We start from the raw sequence: 20,149 nt of genomic DNA, 5'->3' as shown, positions 1-20,149 counted from the left end.
GTTTATAAAAAGCAAGCAAGCAAGCTGTGTTCAGCGATCAATTGCCTTACCTTCTGCTGTAAGCTCTGTGTCTATTAGACGTGGGTGTCCGCCAGTCTCCTCACCTCCAGTTAGCACTGGGTTAATCTCCCCAGTGTCACAGTAGAATTCACAGAGACATTTTGAGTGCAGAGCCCACAACTCATGGAATACTATTTCTTACTATAGTATGTATTAATAAACATTTATTGTTATCTTATAGCCTAATATGTGAATTTTTTATATCATAGGCATTTTAATTGTGAATCTTATTTTGTTACCTTGTTTTGAGACTATACTGTCTATACAATATGTCTTACTCAGGTCTGGGAGACAAATAAGGTGTGCAAGAACTCTGCCATAGTGTTAAAGCAGGAAATAGACGTGGTGTTTCAAGAAAATGAGCCGATGGTCCTTGCAGTTGACAACATAAGAGGCCTACAAGTGAGTATATTTTAGAGAATATTAGAAACATTTTTTGGTTGAGCTCATCCTTTTTTCCTATTTGTTGTGGGGTCAGGATTAGGCATAATTATATGGTCCTACCAGGTGCCTACTAGGCATTAGTTGAGTAACTATGTGGCTCTGGAGATTTAGTGATGCCAGCCTTCAGAATTGAATTAGATGCCACTTCTTTAAACCCACCCCCATGAAAGTCTGTGGTTACATCCCTTGATTTGCATGGGGTCTTGAGACTACCACAAAGATAAACTTGAACTTGTTCACCATATTGATTTGGATGTGTCTGATAGGATGAGCAAGGGGCGAACATACTAACTGAAGCATTTTTCTTTTAAAGGAAAGGAACAAAAATCATCTTTTTTTTTTTTTCAAAAATCATCTTAATTGGAGGAATTTCAGTCATCAGAGCTGAGGTTGAGGGAGCTGGACCTTACATACTGAGGCATTCCTGCTCATTAATTCACTTATTCACACATTTGTTCAGTAATTTTTGAATACTTACTAGTCCCGGAGAAAGAAGGGATTGTATTAATAATATTTTAATCACTAACTATATTGCTTAGAGATGCAAACAGCTTATCTTAGAGTGTGGCCACAACCAACAGTTCCAGAGGTTCACTGACATAAAAACAGTGTTTATGAGCCTCTGAGTGGCTGTAATATAATTAGCAGATGACTCAAGGACGTTGTCATCTAGCAGGTCAGCACCACTGAGTAGGGGTGCAGTAGTCTCTGCACAGAAGTCAGTGCACTTGGCACCACCTCCGTAGAGAAGCCCTGCAAGTGGAGGTAGCCTGGAGGTGTTGACAACAGGAAGTGTGTTAACTCCACACAAGAGCTTGTCTTCATGGTGGCCACACATACGAGCAGTTGCATGGTAAACCCCCCCAAGGAGTGGGAGGGGCCAAGTGACTGAGCTGTGGTGAAGAGGAGGGGTGGCAAGGGCAGCAGCCAGAGGAAGCACATCACTGTGACCAGTGTGGCCCTTACAGAAACTATGCAGTGATCATCTCTCGCCCTTGCGAGAGAGGCCTGGACAGGACAGAAACCCTATCACAGTTGAGGATTAATGATCCTTGGAATGATTTCTTACGTTGTCTCAGAGGCTGCCATTAACTCTTAGATGAGAACTTAATTGCATCAATCTCAATTTTTTCCAGTGGTCCTGGAGATCAGACCCAGGGTCTTGTGCGTGTCAGGCGAGTGCTCTAACACTGAGCTGTACCTTAGCCTTTGAAATACCTTACTAGTTTCTAGGGAAAGCTTTAGCACTGGTAATCTGATCTGTTGGACTTCTTTTTCTTTTTAAAATTTTTGTTTATTTTTGTTATATACATGTGTGTGTGTGTGTATTTACCTGAATGCATGTATTTATACCATGTATGTGTAGTGCCCACAGAGGCCAGAATTGCATTTTCTGGAGCTGGAGTCACAGACCATTTTGAGTTACCATGTAGGTGCTGGAAACTGAACCCTGGTTTTCTGCTCCTAACCACTGAGCAATCTTTCCAGCTGCAGATTTTATTTTTCTTGAATATTTATTTTTGTTTAATATCAGGAGGGAGCAAGAGCACATGTGAAAGGACCAGCAGTGAGGTAGAGCAGGAGAGAACATATTCATGGAGAGCGGGGGCTAGGCCAGCCGACTGCAGGCAGCCTGAGTGCTCAGCTTGGTGGAACAGCGGAAAGCCAGTGCATGTTCAGACTAGTACCAACTGGCTTTGTGGTGATGACTGAACTTCTCCCTTCTCTGAAGCTCATTTGTCACCTTCCAGGCCATTTTCATCTTCAGCAGTCTCTGAGCTGGTTATAGGTTGAGGCAGAATCAAAGTAGAGATTCCTATCTGGGAATCCATTGTTCAGAGCACATGATAACTTGTCTTCCACTGCTCTGGGATTTAGAGTCAAATTCTAAAACATCTCTAAGTTTGTCTTGATTTATATTTTATAAGTTCACACACCATCCTCTCAATATGATGATCAGTGTTCTGTATTTATGGTATGAACTTGGATAGGAAATTGAATGTGAATTCCTTACTTAATTGGTTTTTTAATAGACTGAGTCTTTTGCTTGGAGTATTTTTATTGTAGTTTTTCCCAAGTTCATTTTTTCCCTTGGTTGTATATTTTTAAATCAAACCTATGCAACCTTTCAGTAGCAGTTGTCATAACCAAAGGATGATGAGGTTGCCCAACTGTAAAAATGTTATTTTACTGTATGGCATAGTCTTCGGAGTATAGAGGACAGTTTAACTGACAAACGGTAGTTCCATTAAAATAAATGCAGAAATTTTAAATTATCAATCAGCAAAAGTGTTGAATTTGACTTTTGTGGAGGAAGATAGTGAGTTTTCAGTAGTTCAGTGTTTTAAGAAAATATTGCTTGACAGTTTTATCCATAAATATAGTGCATTTTGATCACATACGCCCCATTACCATCTCTTATCCCCTTTCTACTCCCATCGAACCCCCCTTTTCCAATTAGTTGCTCACCTCCTTTCCTGCGTTTGTAGTGTGTGTGTCCTACTGAGGTTTACATGGATGGGGGTTAGTTAGTGGAGTGTGGCAGTCAGTCAGTGCTGACCCAGCTGAAGAAGATGACTTCCTCTCCTGCTAATGTGTCCTCACAGAGGGGTAGTACCTCCCAAGCCCCTCACCCATTAATAATGGATTTGTTAAAGGGCCTAATCTCATGTATAGAGGTTGTGGAGGGAACCACAGTTACTGTAATTTCATGTCATATCCAGGAGATGTCATTTTACAGCACACCTCTCCATTTCCGGTTCTTACATTCTTGTGGTCCCCTCCTCCATGATGCTCTTTGAGCCTTGGAGGGGGAGATATAGATGTCCTATGTAGGGCTAAACACTTGATAGCACTGTTACTAGCTGTGGGTCTCTGCATTAACTGCTGTCCATTGCAAAGAAGCCTCTGTGACTAGAGACAGCATGAAGTAGTCTGTGGGTATATTCAGTCTGTTTAGGAGGCAGTTTAACAACACATCTGTTCAGCAAAATAACAGTGGTAGCTTCCCTGCTTAGAGCCTGTGACTTTGACCAGCAGGTGTCAGTGCCAGGCATGAATTCCCTTGATAGACAGTCCACAAATCCAGTCAAAAAGAGGTTGGTTATCCCCATGGCAGTGGTGCCACTGTTGCACAGTCTTACTTAGTGGGTCTATATTGTAGCATGGAGTGGCCATAATTAGGTCAGAGCATTTATGACTTTTCTTCCCCTGCAGTCTGAAGTCGTGATTTTAAGTATCTAAATAGATCAGAGACTTTCGGGCAAATTGTATTAAAGGAGAAACTATATATTTATCAATTAACCTTATAATCAGCATAGCTGAAAGAGTTTCATTGTGTGTGCCATGCTGAGAAATAATTCAGCTTTTTAGAACATAACAGTAAGTTAGAAAGGTATCTTGCAATTGGTTTAAGCTTGAGAAGTATTTCCTGAAATCATATCTTTTAATTGAGGTGCTAAGGTACTCATTTTTTTTTTTTAGGATTTCAAAAAATATTCACTAGCATTAGGTAGAGATTATGAAGTTGGATAATCTTAGTTTAAGAATTACAGGCTCAGTAATACAAATTATGCTTTCAAGTTCGTTCTGTAAGATTTATCTCCCCACCCTCAAAGAAGGAAAGAATCTTAATTTTATGCTTTATGAGTGATTTAGAGTATATAAATTTCAATTTTGGGTTATCATTGCGTGTAATGTCTGTCTCAGCCCTGTTTCACAGCCCCTTTGAAGATTTCAGAAAGGTGTATTGTAACAAATGATAACCCTATTAAAACAGGCTTTGAGAAGAAATAAAAGACAGGATGTGGGGCTGGCTGTGAGACTGTATTATCAGACAGGTGTGTCTCAGGTGGTGGGCACAGCAGCTGCTGCTTTTCAAACCCTTTAAAGCTTGTTTTATTTTATGAAAATGTGTTTGAGCCACAGAAGTGAAATGAGATGAAAGCATGAAGTGCTAAATTCAGCTGCTGAGTTTAGGACCCGTCTTTGTTGTTTCCCTGAGGACTCTTGGTTATTCTCTGTTTCCTTTTACTTTTCAATTGAAGCCCCTCTTTGGAAGAACAACAGCAGCAAACCACGCTCAGCCTAATAACTCACTTGCCTTCTTTCTCATAAGCTCATCTCCGGGAAGACAGGCCAGATTGATTACCTGCCTGAAGCTCAAGTTAGTTGCTGCTGCCTGAGTCCACATCTTGAGTATGTTGCATTTGGAGATGAACATGGAGCCATTAAGGTATTCAGTTGCAGTCTTCAGAGCTGTGACTAGAGTTACTTGTTTAGAACGAGCCATATGCTTGGCGTTGCACACCGGCATACTAAACAGACGCCTCTGTGATCAGGTAGTCGCAGTCCGTAGATACATCTGACCTGCCCAGTGTTTCCTCACACTAACCCTGCTTCTCGAGCTTCCCGAGTTTCTCCTCCCCTCTCCGGGTTTCTTGCTGTTTTTAATGCATAATAAAATGCTAACCATGTTTAGCCAACTGTACAAAAAGTATTTCCCCTCTCTTAGAGCTAGCCCTGTGATGTCATTTCCAGACCTTTGAGAGTGTCAGTACAGGGCCCTCTGTGCCCACTGTCCCGCTAGTCCTTGCTTTTACATTAGATGTCAGCTGTGTACACCACCTGTTCACCACTCAGAATCCTGAGCTTACCCAGCAAGAGCAGTAAATAAAAAGAATCAGGGTCTGATGGAGAAGAGGTATCACTGTGGAAACGATTTTGTATAAAAATACTCTGACCTTTATCCAATGCGGAGTTCCCCACAGGGGTACCTGTTGTCTAGATATGTAACTTAGTGAACACTGGCTCTCACTGTTTCTCACCTAGGCTTTTGGGAATTGTTTTCTAACTTATCGACAGTGGCATTAGCCCTATTTATTTATTTATTTATTTATTTATTTATTTATTTATTTATTACCATGGGTTCTTTTTCATAAGGGCTTCCATAAATATTCTCCAGGTCAAATTCTCCCACAAGAGGAGCCTGAAGGCTCGCACACACGCGCTGTCAGTGCTGCCAGGCCTCCCTTGGCAGCTGTAGCCATGTGCATTCAGTTAAGACTGGGAAGTCTCTGCTAACATGGCTAGTGCTGCGAGCGAGCGTGTGCGCAGGGCTATTCTATGACTATAGCGTTCCTTGGTTTTCTCTCAGCCCATTTATTTTGATGTGTCCGTGGTGTCCTTTGGTTGGTTGGGTTCCAGAACCTATGTGATGGTGACTGCCAACTGGAACTCCATTCCCAGGGGTCTGAGGCTGTTTTCTGACCTCCGCAGGCATGAGGCACACACATGGCACACTGAACATGCGTGTAGGCATACACTCATGTATGTAAATTAAAAACAAACCCAAAGAAGTAAACAAACAAACAAATAACAACCCCCCCAAAACCCATACATCTTTTTTTTTTTTACATTCTTAACTTCCTTACAATTCTCACATAGTATAAATATACAGTGACCCATATGTGAGAATGCCAACATCTGGATATTTTAAGTGATTTTTAATGTTTAAAAAGGGCAATTTCAAATGGCCCAGCCAGGCAGCTGTTTCCTGTGTGGCTACTGGATACTGTGATGCTTGTTTTACAGATGTCTAGTCTCCTAATACCCACAGTTTTCATAAGTGACGGAGTCTAGTATTCAGTGTAAGTCTCTGAATGAATTGGTCAGCAGTCAATGCCACCATACTCCCCTTGTAGGAATATTGAATGAGTGTTCCACTCTTTTGAGAAGGCCCGAGCCGCACAGTTCTCTTTGCCTTTTTAAAGCTCATTCTCCCCAAACATACAGATTAGATTTCTAGAATCTCGTGTTACAGCACCATCTTATATATTATTTTAACTTGGGCAAATAAAAATACACACATGCACGCACTCACATACCCATACAAGTTCATTTGAACGTATTTTTTTGGTATAGTCATTATGTTTTGAGTTTGTATTACTTTTTTTGTTTTGTTTTGTTTTTTGAGACAGGGTCTCTCTGTGTAGTCTTGGCTGTCCTGGACTCATTTTCTAGACCAGGCTGGCCTCGAACTCACAGCGATCCACCTGCCTCTGCCTGCTGAGTGCCAGGATTACAGGTGTGCACTACCACTGCCTGGCTTGTGCTACTTCTTTAAAAAAAAAAATGATTTGTGTATTTACAGGCTGCAGTCCTAGTGTGGAGATCTGAGGCTAGCTTTTGGGGGCGTCAGTTCTGTCCTACCGTGCAGTCCTAGAGATCAAGCTCAGGTCCTCACGCTGCTGCAGCTGTCCCCTCATCCACTGAGCCACCGCGCCAGGCCTAGTGCTGCTTTCTGCACCTCTGTGTTGGGCCTTAAAGGCTTGTTACCATTGCACTTCCCAGTCCCCGTCTCCCTCGTCATCCTTTGTCTCTCCTCATTTCTGTTCCTCATGACAAGCTTGCCTTACGAGCCAGGGTTTCCTCTTTCTCATTCATCATAAATGGCCATTTTTATTTTGGAGGCTGAGCCCAGACTGTCACGTGTTTTGGTGACTTGGGTAGCTGAGCAGTGAGACGAACCATGGCCATTCTAGTGAACGCTTGATTAGGACTGAGAGTGGGGCATGTGTGTGCATGGCGTAAACATGTATGTATGCGGGGATATGGTGCCTAAGTATTGCTTTATTTCTTTGTATTGATGTTTTGTGGTTTTCGGTTTTGAAGATTATAGAACTTCCAAACAACAGAGTTTTCAAGTCTGTGATCGAGCACAAGAAAGCTGTGCGGCACATCCAGTTCACAGCTGATGGGAAGACACTCATTTCAAGTTCTGACGATTCTGCAATTCAGGTGAGAGGATGAACGAACTAACATTTCTACTGTTCTGGAGAGGAACAGAAGGGCTGCTGTGCAGCACTGCTGTGCTACAACTTGGTCACTTACACTGTTTTGGGTGTACATTCCGACTGTGCGCATGGCCTTTATCGAGTCCATTCGTGCTTCATGTTTTTCTGTGGGTGTGGTATGGTAGGCAGTTCATTGAGAATGTTGTTTATTTTGAGTTAAGTAGTTATTCAAATTCTTCCTGTCTTGCTATTGCTATTTATCTGTATAAATATATTTTTGCCACTTTATTTTATTTATTATTTATTTTACTTATAAAAGAAATAAAATGCCGGGCTTGGTGGTGCACGCCTTTAATCCCAGCACTGGGGAGGCAGAGGCAGGCGGATCGCTGTGAGTTCGAGGCCAGCCTGGTCTACAAGCGAGTCCAGGACAGCCAGGGCTACACAGAGAAACCCTGTCTCAAACAAAACAAAACAAAACAACCCCTCCCCCTAAAAAAAACTAAAAAAAGACCTGACTCAAAAAGCCTAAAAAATAATTTCTTTTATTTTCATGGCTAAATTCTTTCTTAAATTTTTTGTTTTTTGTTTTGTTTTCTATTTGTTCATTCTTCTTTCATGAGACAAGGCCTTGCTATATAGATTTCCATGACCTATATGTTGCTTTGTGCAGACCAGGCTTTCTTTGAAGTTTTGGCAGTCTTCTTGTGTCAGCCATGTGAGTGCTGGAATTATAGACATGTACCATGCACAGCTCAATTTGTATGATTTATCCTGTCTTATTAAGAATGACATTTATTGTGGTCTGTTTTATCTATCTTATCTATCTATTTTATCTATCAAAAAATGAGTAGTTTGCCATAATTATGGATAGTGAGATTTTGAGCTCATTCATATTCTCTTTAAATTCATTTCATTTTTATTAAGTTCTAGTATACATGCTTCAAAACCAATTATTTATTATACTGGTACCTTTAGGTATTTTTATATCTTTGAGATGCTGTCTTTTGATGTTTACCTTCATGCCTCCATATGGCATACTTGTAGTGCTGTTTCCAATTTTCCACTTGGAGAATTGCTGCCTTCCCAATAGTGTGGAGTTAGCATTTGTTTTTTTGTATTTTGGGGTTTTTTTGTGAGTTAGCATTTGTTTTCCCACTTCTCCTGTCTGCAATACATAAGCAGGCATACATGCACCCAGAGCCATTATGCAGACCCACCATCACAACAACTTTCACAAGATTATGCTTAGATCCTAAGCCTCATCAGTATGGCCAAGCAGTCTGTATAAAAAGGTACTGTGAATGTAGTTCCTGTCTTTTATTTTTATTTTTTTAGATCAGCTCTTACTATTAGCCGGGCTGTCCCAGACCTCGCTATGCAGCATAAGCTTATTGGTCTTGAACTCAGTGTCCTCTTGCATGCACCACCACACCTCATGGTTGCAGTTTCTATTGTAATATAGTCTAGAAGAACTCAATCCTTGATTACCTGTGGCTGGAAATTATATCACCGTAAAACTTTAAAGGTTCATTTCCAAAATTTATATTGCAAAGTGTAAAGTCATTCTGATTGTTTGTTTTGTTTTATTTTGTTATCGAGACAGGATCTCACTATGTAGCTCTGCTTGGCCTGGAACTCATTATGTAGACCATGCTGCTCCTCCCGTGTCTGCCTCCTTGTGCTAGGACTAAAGGAGTGTGCCACCAATTTAGGTTTTAAATCTTTGTGAGAGATTTTGAAATCTTCCCTGTGGCCTCAGAATTCTGAAATTTCATGAAGATGTACCTTGGTGTGTGTTTTTTGCTTTCCATTATTTTGTTCATTTTGGTAGTTTCTTCCTTAAAGATTTATTTATTGATTGCTTATACAGCATTCAGCCTACATGTGAGCTAGCAGGCCAGAAGAGGGTACCGGATCTCATTATAGATGGCTGTGAGCCACCATGTGGTTGCTGGGAATTGAACTCTGGACATTTTGAAGAACATAGTGCTCTTATCCTCTGAGCCATATCTCCAGCCCAGGGAACTTATTCTTAAATTCAGACTTTACTTGAATTATTTCTTCTTTTCCCTTTTCCTTTTCTGATCTAATCTCATATTCTTTTTGTAAACCCATTATTCATTTATTGGTTCCAGGGTCCTCTTATCCTCATTTTTGATTTATTGTTTGAGGCTGGGTCTTTTATAGCCCAGGCTGGATTTGAACGTACCACATAACTGAGGATGACCTTTCTGATTCTTCTGCCTCCATTTCCTTGGGCTAGACATGTGCTGTAACACTTGGAGTCTGCCCTCCTCTATGCATTTAAATTTTCCTTACAGTGCTCTATATTATTATATTATTAATGCCCAAGAGTTTCTTTGTCTCCCTCCCTCCCTCTACTTCTTGAGATAGAGCTTTGTAGCCCAGGCCCACTTTAAACTTGTTAAAGCAGCCTTGAATTCAGAAAGATCCGCCTGCCTCTGCCTCTTGAGTACTGGGATTAAAGGTGTACATTTGCTTTCTACCCTAGCAAGTGTTCTACTGCTTGGATAGACTCCTAATTTTATTTACTGCATATTTCTTTTTTTTTTTTTAAGATTTATTTATTATTATGAATACAGTGCTCTGTCTGCATGTACACCCTCAGGCCAGAAGAGGGCATTAGATCTCATTATAGATGGTTTTGAGCTACCATGTGGTTGCTGGGAATTGAACTCAGGACCTCTGGAAAAGCAGTCAGTGTTCTTAACCTCTGAGCCATCTCGCCAGCCCTACTGCATATTTCTTATGGTGGCAACATTTAACTATCTCATTAAAAACTGTCTTAGAACACCAATTTTGCTGTGTTGTGTCTTTGTGAATGTGTAGGATCAGAATGAAATTTGGCTTCAATACAGAAACTTTATTATAAGCTCCCATGATGCTTTTTTATTAGCTGTGAAATTCATATAATAGTCACATTTCTTCCACTCCAGATGTCTTTGAAATGGGGGAAATTTAACTACATCAGATAAATCCTGCTGGGACCCTTGTATGCAGTGTGAACTTAAATTCATAAGGTTTTATGACCTGTTTTGAGATATTCTCAGCCACAGGGAGAAATAATTTTTAGAAATATTTTTAGAGTAGGAGTTATTTTTAAAAGTACAAGTTATATTTTGTCTTCTTTTTTTGGGCTGCTCAGAATGATTTTTATATATTCAGTGCTTTTAATATATGCTTATTTTATGTGGGCGCTCACACATATGCACATCATCGAGTCATGTAGGCTCCTGTGGAGGTCAGAGTACAATGTGCAGGAGATGGTTCTGTTCTACCATTTGGATTCCAGTGATCCAGCTTAGACTGTGAGGCTTAAAAAAAAACATGGGCTGCTGTTGGCTGTGGTGGTGCACACCTTTAATCCAAGCACTTGAGAAGTTGAGGCAGGTGGCTCTGAGGCCAGCCTGGTCTATATGGTGAGTTCCAAGACCGACCAGTAAGGACTATAGAAAGAGAATTTCTCTTAAAAAAGAAATGGACTGCTTCATGAATTTTTGTATTATTTTTGCACAGGACCATGCTTATCTCCTCTGCATAGTTCCAATTTTAGTGTGTGTGTTGCCAAAGCAAGCACCATTTACAGAGTTTTAATGTTCCATTGAGGAAACTCTTGGTAGATACTTAGGAGAAATGGTGGACTGAGCGCTGGCCTTTACCAAATCGTCTCAAAGGAATCACTATTTTGGATTTCACAATGCTTGTACTTCAGTAACATCTTTGTGTAGGATTTTCTTTTTTTTTAATGTCTCATTTCTTAGGTTTGTTCATGGTAGATCCTTGCTTGATTCACATTTGCCTTACTTGGAAACATGTTTATTAAGCTAATTGAAGTCAAGAATTTAAGAGCCAGTAAATGTGCTTTGATTTAGTAATGGACGCTCTGCATATTGACACAACATAGAAATTTCTGTTGACTGCTGTGCCTCAGATGATGTTCTTCGCTTATTCTGTCCCAGTGGCTGGCACTGCTTCAATTCTTCCTTCTCTCTTGTGGCTAGGAGCCTCCTCTTTGAGCTGATGTGAAATAATAGTGCCTATTGCAGCCTCTTTTATTCTGAGAATGGCATTACGGGCTGTCTATAAGACTTTTGGGGCTTGGAAGCTCCATGACCTGTTTTAACACTCCTGGCTCACTCATCTCTTTGGCCAGTGGAACAGTTCATTGGAGACTGTCTGCAGCCTCATCCGATGTGCAGGCTTGCAAATCTGCACATACATAATTGGGATAATTTTCTCTGGAAAATTTAATCAGATGGTGAGCTCACTGGCATATTGTAGGTTTTTTTCTATCTTGTGGTTTAATTAACTATTCTCCAAGCAACTGAAGAAAACAAATTTTATTTAGGAGGAAAAGTGTTTTATTTGCCCCCCCATCAAGCTAATTAACTTCAACTTTTTCTCTTTGTAAATATGGAGACATTGTTCTTTTTTACTCCTCTGTTTGAAATATTATGAAGATAAAAAACTAGATAAGAGAATATGTACCCTCTTTCCAGTGGGACATAATTATAACTGACTTATTTCTTTTGATATTCAGGTATGGAATTGGCAGTCAGAGGACTATGTCTTTCTGCAAGCCCATCAGGAAACAGTGAAGGACTTCAGGCTCCTAAAAGATTCAAGATTGCTTTCTTGGTCATTTGATGGAACAGTGAAGGTAATTTGAATCCCAGATTTAAGACATATATATTATATATATTGCTTTTTAAATTATTTTGAAAATGTTCTTTAAATTTATTTTACTATGTGTATGGGTGTTTGTCTTGTATGTATATCTGTGCACCACATGTATGGTTGGTGTCTCAGAGGCAAGAAGAGAGCAAGGAGCATCAGAGTTATGGATGCTTTTGAGCTGGGTGCTGAGAGTGAACTCAGGATCTCTTGAAGAACAGTTAGTGATCTTAGCTATGAGGCCATCTTTCCAGATTCAAGTACCATATTTAAAAACTTTTTATGTATGTATGTATGTATGTATGTATGTATGTATGTATGTATATATGTATATTTTGAAACAGGGTCGCACTCTGTAGTCCTGGTTGGTCTGGAGCTTGAATGTAGATGAGGCTGCCTTGAACTCACAGAGATCCCCCTGCCTCCTGTGTGTCTGGGACTAAACACATGTGTACCACCATACCCAGCCCCAGATTATTCTCTTAAAGAAAACATTCTGATGTTGCAGTAATTATAGTGTGACAGCTTTAAAGCACATGAATGTTAAGTAATTAAATGAAAAAACTTTCGGTATTATGCCTATTTTCTGTTCAGTACAGTCACCTACATATGTTGTATATTTGTAAGCATTTATGTTAAAGGAAGCTTAAGAGATCAGAACAGCTACTATTCTAAAATTTGTTTTTTAGGTCTGTTTTGTAGCTGATTGTTTCTTTTAAAAATTTTATTTGTACGGGTGTTTTGCTTGCACGCATGTCTGTGCAGCACATGCATGTAGTACCCACAGAGGCCCACGACATTGCATCTCCTAGAACTGTTAGATGTTGTCAGCCACCTCTAGGTGTTGGAAACCTATCCCAGATCCTCTAGGAAAGCAGCCAGTGCTCTCACTCGCTGAGCCTCACCAGTCTCCTCTCATGGACCCTCCTCATCCCGTGTCCTTCGGTCCCTTCTCCTCTTCTCCCTTGTTTTGTGATTTTAGGAATCAAACCTGAGGCTTTGCACATGTTGAGCAACCCTTCAGCCAGGAAGCCATGCCCATCCCGTGCTCTGTTGGAGGACTGTGTAGCCAGCCTGGCCTGGACCTGCTGGCCTTCTGCTTTTCCTCCTCTCATTTCGGGGTTACAGTTGTGTTCCATCATCCACGACAAAAAATGTTCTTAAAGTGTCACTTAATCTTTTTTTCCCCTTAAGGTATGGAATATCATTACTGGAAGAATAGAAAAAGACTTTATTTGTCATCAGGGCACAGTACTTTCTTGTGATATTTCTTCTGATGCTGCCAAGTTTTCATCTACCTCTGCTGATAAGACTGCAAAGGTCAGTCAGTCACTTGACGTGTCAATGTTTAAAATTTACAGTGTTGATTATGTCTTATGAGTCTAAATAATGTACAAGGCAGGATAGTGACAGATTCTGTTTACATTTCTGTATCATATGTATTTTTTTAAAGATTTATTTATTATATATGAGTGCTTTATCTGCAGAAGAAGACATCAGATCACATTATATATGGGTTTTGAGGCACCATGTGGTTGCTGGGAATTGAACTCAGGACCTCTGGAAGAGCAGGTAGTGCTCTTAACCACTGAGCCATCTTGCCAGCCCATCATATGTATTTTTAATAAACTGTTTATCATTTTTCCCATATGTATGTGACAGAGAAGGAGAGAAAAGGAGCCTGCATGAGTCATAGTGTACGTGTGGAGGTCAGAGCACACAGCTGGGAGTGGGCTCTTTCCTTCTACTTTGCTGAGGCAGAGTCTCTTATTGTTTCTTCTTCTTGTGCACTCCAGACCCAGAGGCTTCCAGGTGATTTTTCTGTTTGACCTCACACCCTGCTGTAGGGATGCTATAATGCAGGCCACAGACACTTGGGTTGTTGGGCATGCCAGGCCAGTGCACTGGCTGAGTCATCTCCCTGACCCTGTCTCATATTTTAGGCCATGTAGTGCTAGAAATTTCGCTCCTTCTAGTCTTACTTGATATAGGTGTCATTGTTCCAATTCTGCATATATAGAACTAAAGCTAGAGCCTTATGTGAGCTGTCATAGGGCACACACTTTTGGAGGATGCCCTTTAGCATTCATTTGGTGTTGGGTAATTTAAATGAATAACATTTAATAATTTTGATTCTCCTTTGTAGGACAATTAAGGAAAAAATTCTTAATTTCTCAAATTCTTCATTCTTTTTATTTTATTTTATTTTTTCTCAAATTCTTAATTCTTGAAGCATTACGAAAAAGATTATTTTTTATTTATAACTAATCAAGTAGAGTCTCTACTGTATATTATATGCCATAAAAGTAATTGAAAGGGATGTAAGTAGACACAATTTTTAGTCACTTGGTGTAAGCGGATGTTTTGAAGTTCTCTGAATTGGGCTTCTAGCTTGGACTCTCAGCACTACAGTCTCTTCTCTGGTCCTCCATCTTTGTTAATGACATCATTAGCTAGCTGCCGTTGGTGCTTTTGTTCATTGCTCGGTGTTGCTTCCAAAGACCATGCTTTCTTTCCTGTTGACTGCTGGGCAGCTGCTTGTGTACCTCCTCCACTCTGTCTGCCCTGCTGCCTCTTACGCTTGTTGAAACACCTGTTGTATAATGCTCTACAGGCAAGCTCTTGACTCGTCACTGCCTTTCTTTTCAGCCATTTCCTCAGTTTCTGCTTATCTCCACCTCCACCTTGGTGTACAAGCTGTGGCACATCACTTTAGACCTACATTTCCTGTTGGCTCTTCCGTGAAGCCTTTCCTGCCTCTCAGGCAGCGTTAGCTGCTCTGCCTTCAGAATTTCCATTCCATTCCATCTTTGGAGCATTTCAACTGTTCACAAAGTATTCCTGAGCCCACTTTCTTGTTAAACTATAAACTTGAAGGGAAGGGGTGTGTCTACTTCATCTCATACCACAAGTTAGTAGTGCCTGGAACGCGGTAATTTTCAGTGGGTCCTGGCTAAATGGTAATAACAAAACCACAGAGAAAATATTGGAAAGATAAGGACATCAATCTGGGCCTGGTGGTGCACAGCTTTAGAGGCAGGAGGATCTCTGTGAGTTCAAAGCCAGCCTGGGCCCCTGTTTCAAAAAAAAAAAGGCAGCATTTGCCCAGCAGTAATATTGTAGGGCAATATGGTGACTAATCTTTAAAGAGCTTTGATTGTGTGTTGTCCTGTGTCAGAAATTTCGTTCTCTATAATCCCATTTAATGGGGTAAAATTGTCCCCATTTTACAAATGCAGAAACTGAAGCTAGAGAAACTGTTAGTTGTCATAGGTCACCAACGTTTAGTAGAGTGGACCTCACCCTGCAAACTGTTCTTAAATCATTCTCTGTTTTTCCTTGAAAGAATTGGTACAAAGGTAAGAAAGCTGACTCTGGTCCTTGAGCTACATTTAACTCAAGTAATTAATTAAGGAGAAGTCCCCCAAATTGGCAAGGTTGCAGGCTGGAGCTTGGGCATCTTGTGAACGTGTATGTGCCAGCAATGTTTTCGCATACATGTGAATGGCTTTTTAGCTGTGTAGCGCCCAGGGCAGGCCTTAGAGATGTTTAGAGTGTATTTACCATTCCTGATCAATCCTAATTGCCTTCCAGATCTGGAGCTTTGAACTCCTTTTCCCTCTTCATGAGCTGAAGGGCCACAATGGCTGTGTCCGCTGCTCTGCCTTCTCTCTGGATGGCGTCCTGCTGGCAACTGGAGATGACAATGGAGAGATCAGGGTAGGGAGTGTGCTGACGGAGAAAGCATCTCTCCTTTGCCTTGCTTGCCTTCTTCCCCACACTGAGGTTGTTTTGGAGACAGCGACTTGCATTATAGCTTAGGCTGGCCTCAACTCACTATTCAGCCTTGCCTGGCCTGACTCCAGATTTAGTCTTTCTGGAGAAGTTTAGCTGTCTTAATGGGATAGGAATGCACCGTCCTGGGGTTTTGGTTGGATGGAGCATTCTTTGCTCTGTTTCTGGTACACACTGTGTTCATAGCCACGGTCATCTCAGGAGTCAAACAGATAAGTCAGATGGGGTGCTAGTGCACACCTTTAATCCCAACACTCTGAAGGCAGAGGTGGGTGCATCTCTGAATTTAAAGCCAGTCTAGTCTGCATAAAATGAGTTCCAGGCCAGCCAGTACTACACAGTAAGAGCCAAACAAAACAAACAAAACAAATAATAAGCATTACACAGACATTTTTCTACATATGTGAGTAGATATTTACATTTGGTTCTCTGCCATTAGTCTGTGGATGGTTTGTCCTAATTGTTTGGTAAAGCATTGGGTCATAAATGAATTGCAACTTTTTTTTTGTTACTATTTAAAAGTAGAGATCTTCTTAGCCCTCTCCACATTAGTCAGCATTTCTTCCTGAGTTCGCTGCAGTCCTCTTTGGACTGTCTGTCTTTGCTAATGGAGCGTCACAGGGCTCACATTTCCATCAGGGAGTCCAATGAGCAGCCAGTTCCTACCAATCTGAGGTTCTGAAAGTACACATGTCAGCTGTGCCCTCTTCATCTAGGGAGCACTTTCCCAAGAGTTATGGCATGCTGTTCTTTTGTGTCTGTGGAAAGAAAGGCCAGTGAAAGTACTGCATGCTAAAAGACCAGAAACCATGGAAAAGATGATGTGTGGTATTAGAAGAATTGTACAGAAGGTGAAAACTTGGGCCCTGGGATAGCTGCTTTGGTAACCAGTTTTCTGTTTTTTAATTTTTAATTTCTTACGTGTACGGCCTGCATCTGTCTGAGCACCACATGCATGCTTAGTGACCAAGGAGGTCAGAAGAGGGTGTCTGATCTCCCGCCTCTGCAGTTAGAGACGGTTGTGAGCCACCATGTGGCTGTTGGGAATTGAACTTGGGTCCTCTGGAAGAGTGGCCAGTGCTTTTAATTGCTGAGCCATCTCTGCAGCCTTGTGGTGGCTTGTTGTTTTTGTGTGTTTGCTTTTAGGCAGGGACATTAAAACTCAGGAGGAGGAAGAGGTGGAGGAGGAGGAGGAGGCATGATGCACAGAAATAGGGGAGTGTGTACTTGCAGGAATGCCGTTATAATTTCTCACCTGCCTTATTCACACATTGTCTAGAATTTCAATGTAAACCCCTATCCATTGTTTAGTTTTTGGATATAGGCATCATCATGTGGCCCAGCATCTGAGCTCACAATTTTCCTGCTTCAGCCTCCTGAGGAGCTGGGATTAGAGGTGTGTGCCACCATGCCACCCTTCACTCAGTGGAAGGTGACAGCATTCTCATCCAGCACACTGTTCTTTTTGTTTTTAGTATACATATTTTATTAATTTATTCACATTACATCTCAATTGTTATCCCATCCCTTGCATCCTCCCGTTCCTCCCTCCCTTCTGCTTGCCCCCTACTGCCCTCCCCTATGACTGTGACTGAGGGGGACCTCCTCCCCCTGTATATTGTTCTTTTTGTTTTTAAAGAAAGACTTCCAGATACATCACAGCTGATATGTGTGCCTCCTTTGAACCTGGCAAACCTTCAGGGGCACCCTGTTACTGAATGATGTATCATGTTTCTGTAGATATGGAATGTCTCAGATGGCCAGCTTCTTCATTTGTGTGCTCCGGCTTCAGTAGAAGAAGGAGCTGCTACCCACGGAGGCTGGGTAACTGACCTTTGCTTCTCTCCTGACAGTGAAGTGCTTGTCTCTGCTGGAGGCTATCTTAAGGTAAGAGTTACTCAAGGATGGGAAAGAAAGCAGTCTGGGTCATGTCTAAGTGGTTTTCACTTAGTGTTTTCAGTTGGGTTTCCTATAACCCAGCAAAGTAGAAGGGAAGTTGTTGTTACAGTGGCTAGACTGATGTCTGAAAAGAAGCCACTTTCTCTAGATCTCAGAGTCTTTGGTGCTGGCAGGCGCAACGTGAGAGCGCTCACCTCCCCATCTGAGCCTAAGTGACCCACCTTCATCTCCCGTGGCACTCAGCAGTAAATGGTTTGCTTGGAATTATCTGAAAATTGTACTTGTGAATTTTTCTTTCTTGATAATAATAGTAGCAGTATATTAGTTAATTTATAATCTATAGGGTTTTATTTCTATCAGCCCCACTAATCAGTTTTATGCTACTGAAGTTTTACTACCTCTGGGTTATAGATGAGCAAACTGATTTTCATGGTGGCTATAACTTTCCTAAAACGTTGTGATCAGTAAGTACACATGCCAGGTCTCACAGCAAGCCTTCTTTGTCTTCAGTTGTCTCTAACAAGTTGGCTTCTTCTGCATGTCCAATAGTGACTTTTGAGGTTAGGCTTAAGCATGTTATAGGGCTCCGAGGCCATTTATTGGCCTATTTATCCATTCAGTAAGACTGTGTTCAGGGCCTGCTGTGCACACATTTAAGGCTTGTCCCTTCCCAGTGGTGGCTAATGTTTCACACAGGAAGCAGATGAGAAATAAAGTTCCTAAAGTGTAGGAGGGGCCCGAGAGACGTTTGCAAGCAGGAAGTGGGGGCACAAAGGAGGGGAACGGGCATGTCGTTTGTAAAAGGGGCAGGAAAGGACACTCTAAATTATGGTGACAACTTGGGCATTCTGTAAGCTTTATCTTAAGATTTTGTGAGGTTCCTGATGCTTGCTGAGAACAGCCAGGTGAAGAGAATTCTCATTATGTCACAGTTCAGATGTTCAGATGTGTCGGAATGAGATCTTTGCTTATAAGGGTCCCACATTATTGTAGTTTTGCTCAACATAAATGTCTAGCTTATAAAAGATAAGTGAAGGGCATGTTTTCAATTTGTGAAATGATTCCTCTACAGCCTGCAGTGAAATAAAGGTCTCTTATGCTGCTTTAATGTATACCTTCTGCGGCACACTCTCATTTAGTCTTCAAGAGCTCCTGGGCTGGTAATGCCACTTGTCCCCTTTAGTGTAAAGATAAAAACTAAGCTCTGAAGAGGGTGCTTAGAGGAGAGATGCTGCTATCTTTGTGTTGGAAGTGGAAACTAACTGCCCAGCGTCAAGCTTCTAGATTCTTTGGGCACTGTAGAATACTGCCACATGACTGTGTCTGGGTCTTGGCAAAGCTTGAAATAGGATATGCAACTACATAGTAAAGTTACATCCTGAGGCTGGAAGAAGCTGTAGCCTGCATGTGTAGTCTGTTCTGAAGTGACAATCAGTGCTTTGCCTTCTGGTTTGATTTCTAGGGTAAACTAATTATATTGTAACCCAGCTTGCATCTACCTAGCGTGGTAAATGAGACCATCCAGAGGCACCGAACAAATTAGGAGGAAGAAGAAACAGCTGCTAGAGTGGCCAAGAAATTAGGCCTTTTGGGTCTGTTTACTTTAAAATCTGAGCAGTATGAGTTGAGTGCCAGTAAGAGAAAATAGGAGTCTAGTAGCTAAAATGTTCTTACCTTTCAAAATTATTATAAATGAAACATAGTATCACTTAGACTGCTAGAGTGCTTCATTCATCTGAAGGCAAAGGCAGATTTAAATGTGGAACACAAGCTTGTCAATGAAGGCGGTTTATACTGAGAGGCAGAAGAGTATTGTCATGATTGAGGACTGGGCTGGGGAACAGACGGCCTGAGTTCAGATCCCAGCCCTGCACTCATGTGCTTTACCTGTTTGCCTCAGTTGTTTTGTCTGTAAGATGGCTGCAATGATAGCAGGCATCGTATTACAAACATTTCTTACATGCCTTTTGCTGCTGTGCATACTCGGGCTTCTTCCACTATCAGTGTCAGATGTTTGCTACGACTGACAGACCCACCCCGTACTTCCTTACGTAAAGCGCATGGTTTGTGTAAGGATCAGGCTTGCTGTTGCACATTTTGTGAGTTTGGGTAAATCTCTGATGACATGTTTCTACAGCTGTAGAGTCATACTGAGTAATTCACTACCCTGAAAATCCTGTGCTAGCTGCTTATAAAATCTTGTATTTCTAGTTCATATGAGCCAGTGGCTGCCGTGGTGTTTCCAGGTAAAGCAGTCCTTCGTATTGGTGTGTGTGGGAACGACTGTGTTCGGAAGTCAGAACCTGTTCCTGCTTTGTTGTCCACCTCCACTTGTCCCCTGTGTCTTGATTCTCTCTGGAGTCCAGGTCCTTATTTCTAAAGTGAGGCAGGTGGGTCTAGGGGATGAACTCTACAGGCCTCAGTCGCTGAGAACCTGTGCGTCTCCTCTCAAGGCTGGG

General features: G+C 41.5%; 1 protein-coding gene across 4 annotated transcripts in view; it reads left to right on the top strand.

The window, feature by feature from the left end:
• The window catches only part of APAF1 (apoptotic peptidase activating factor 1), a 129,705-nt gene that overhangs the window by 87,865 nt on the left and 21,691 nt on the right, over nt 1-20,149 (top strand). For all 4 annotated transcript variants that reach the window (XM_084796587.1, XM_084796588.1, XM_084796586.1 and 1 more), the window contains exons 20-26: nt 343-462; nt 4,622-4,738; nt 7,177-7,302; nt 11,863-11,982; nt 13,191-13,316; nt 15,591-15,716; nt 17,532-17,678. In XM_084796587.1, coding sequence (XP_084652713.1) covers nt 343-462; nt 4,622-4,738; nt 7,177-7,302; nt 11,863-11,982; nt 13,191-13,316; nt 15,591-15,716; nt 17,532-17,678 — 882 coding nt within the window. The remainder of the gene's footprint in view (nt 1-342; nt 463-4,621; nt 4,739-7,176; nt 7,303-11,862; nt 11,983-13,190; nt 13,317-15,590; nt 15,717-17,531; nt 17,679-20,149) is intronic.

This window comes from Acomys minous (assembly GCF_964271855.1).
Source record: "Acomys minous genome assembly, chromosome: 9".
NCBI classification, from domain to species: Eukaryota; Metazoa; Chordata; class Mammalia; order Rodentia; family Muridae; genus Acomys; species Acomys minous.
Note: the sequence above shows the minus strand (reverse complement) of the source record. Positions and strands in the feature narration are given on the sequence as shown.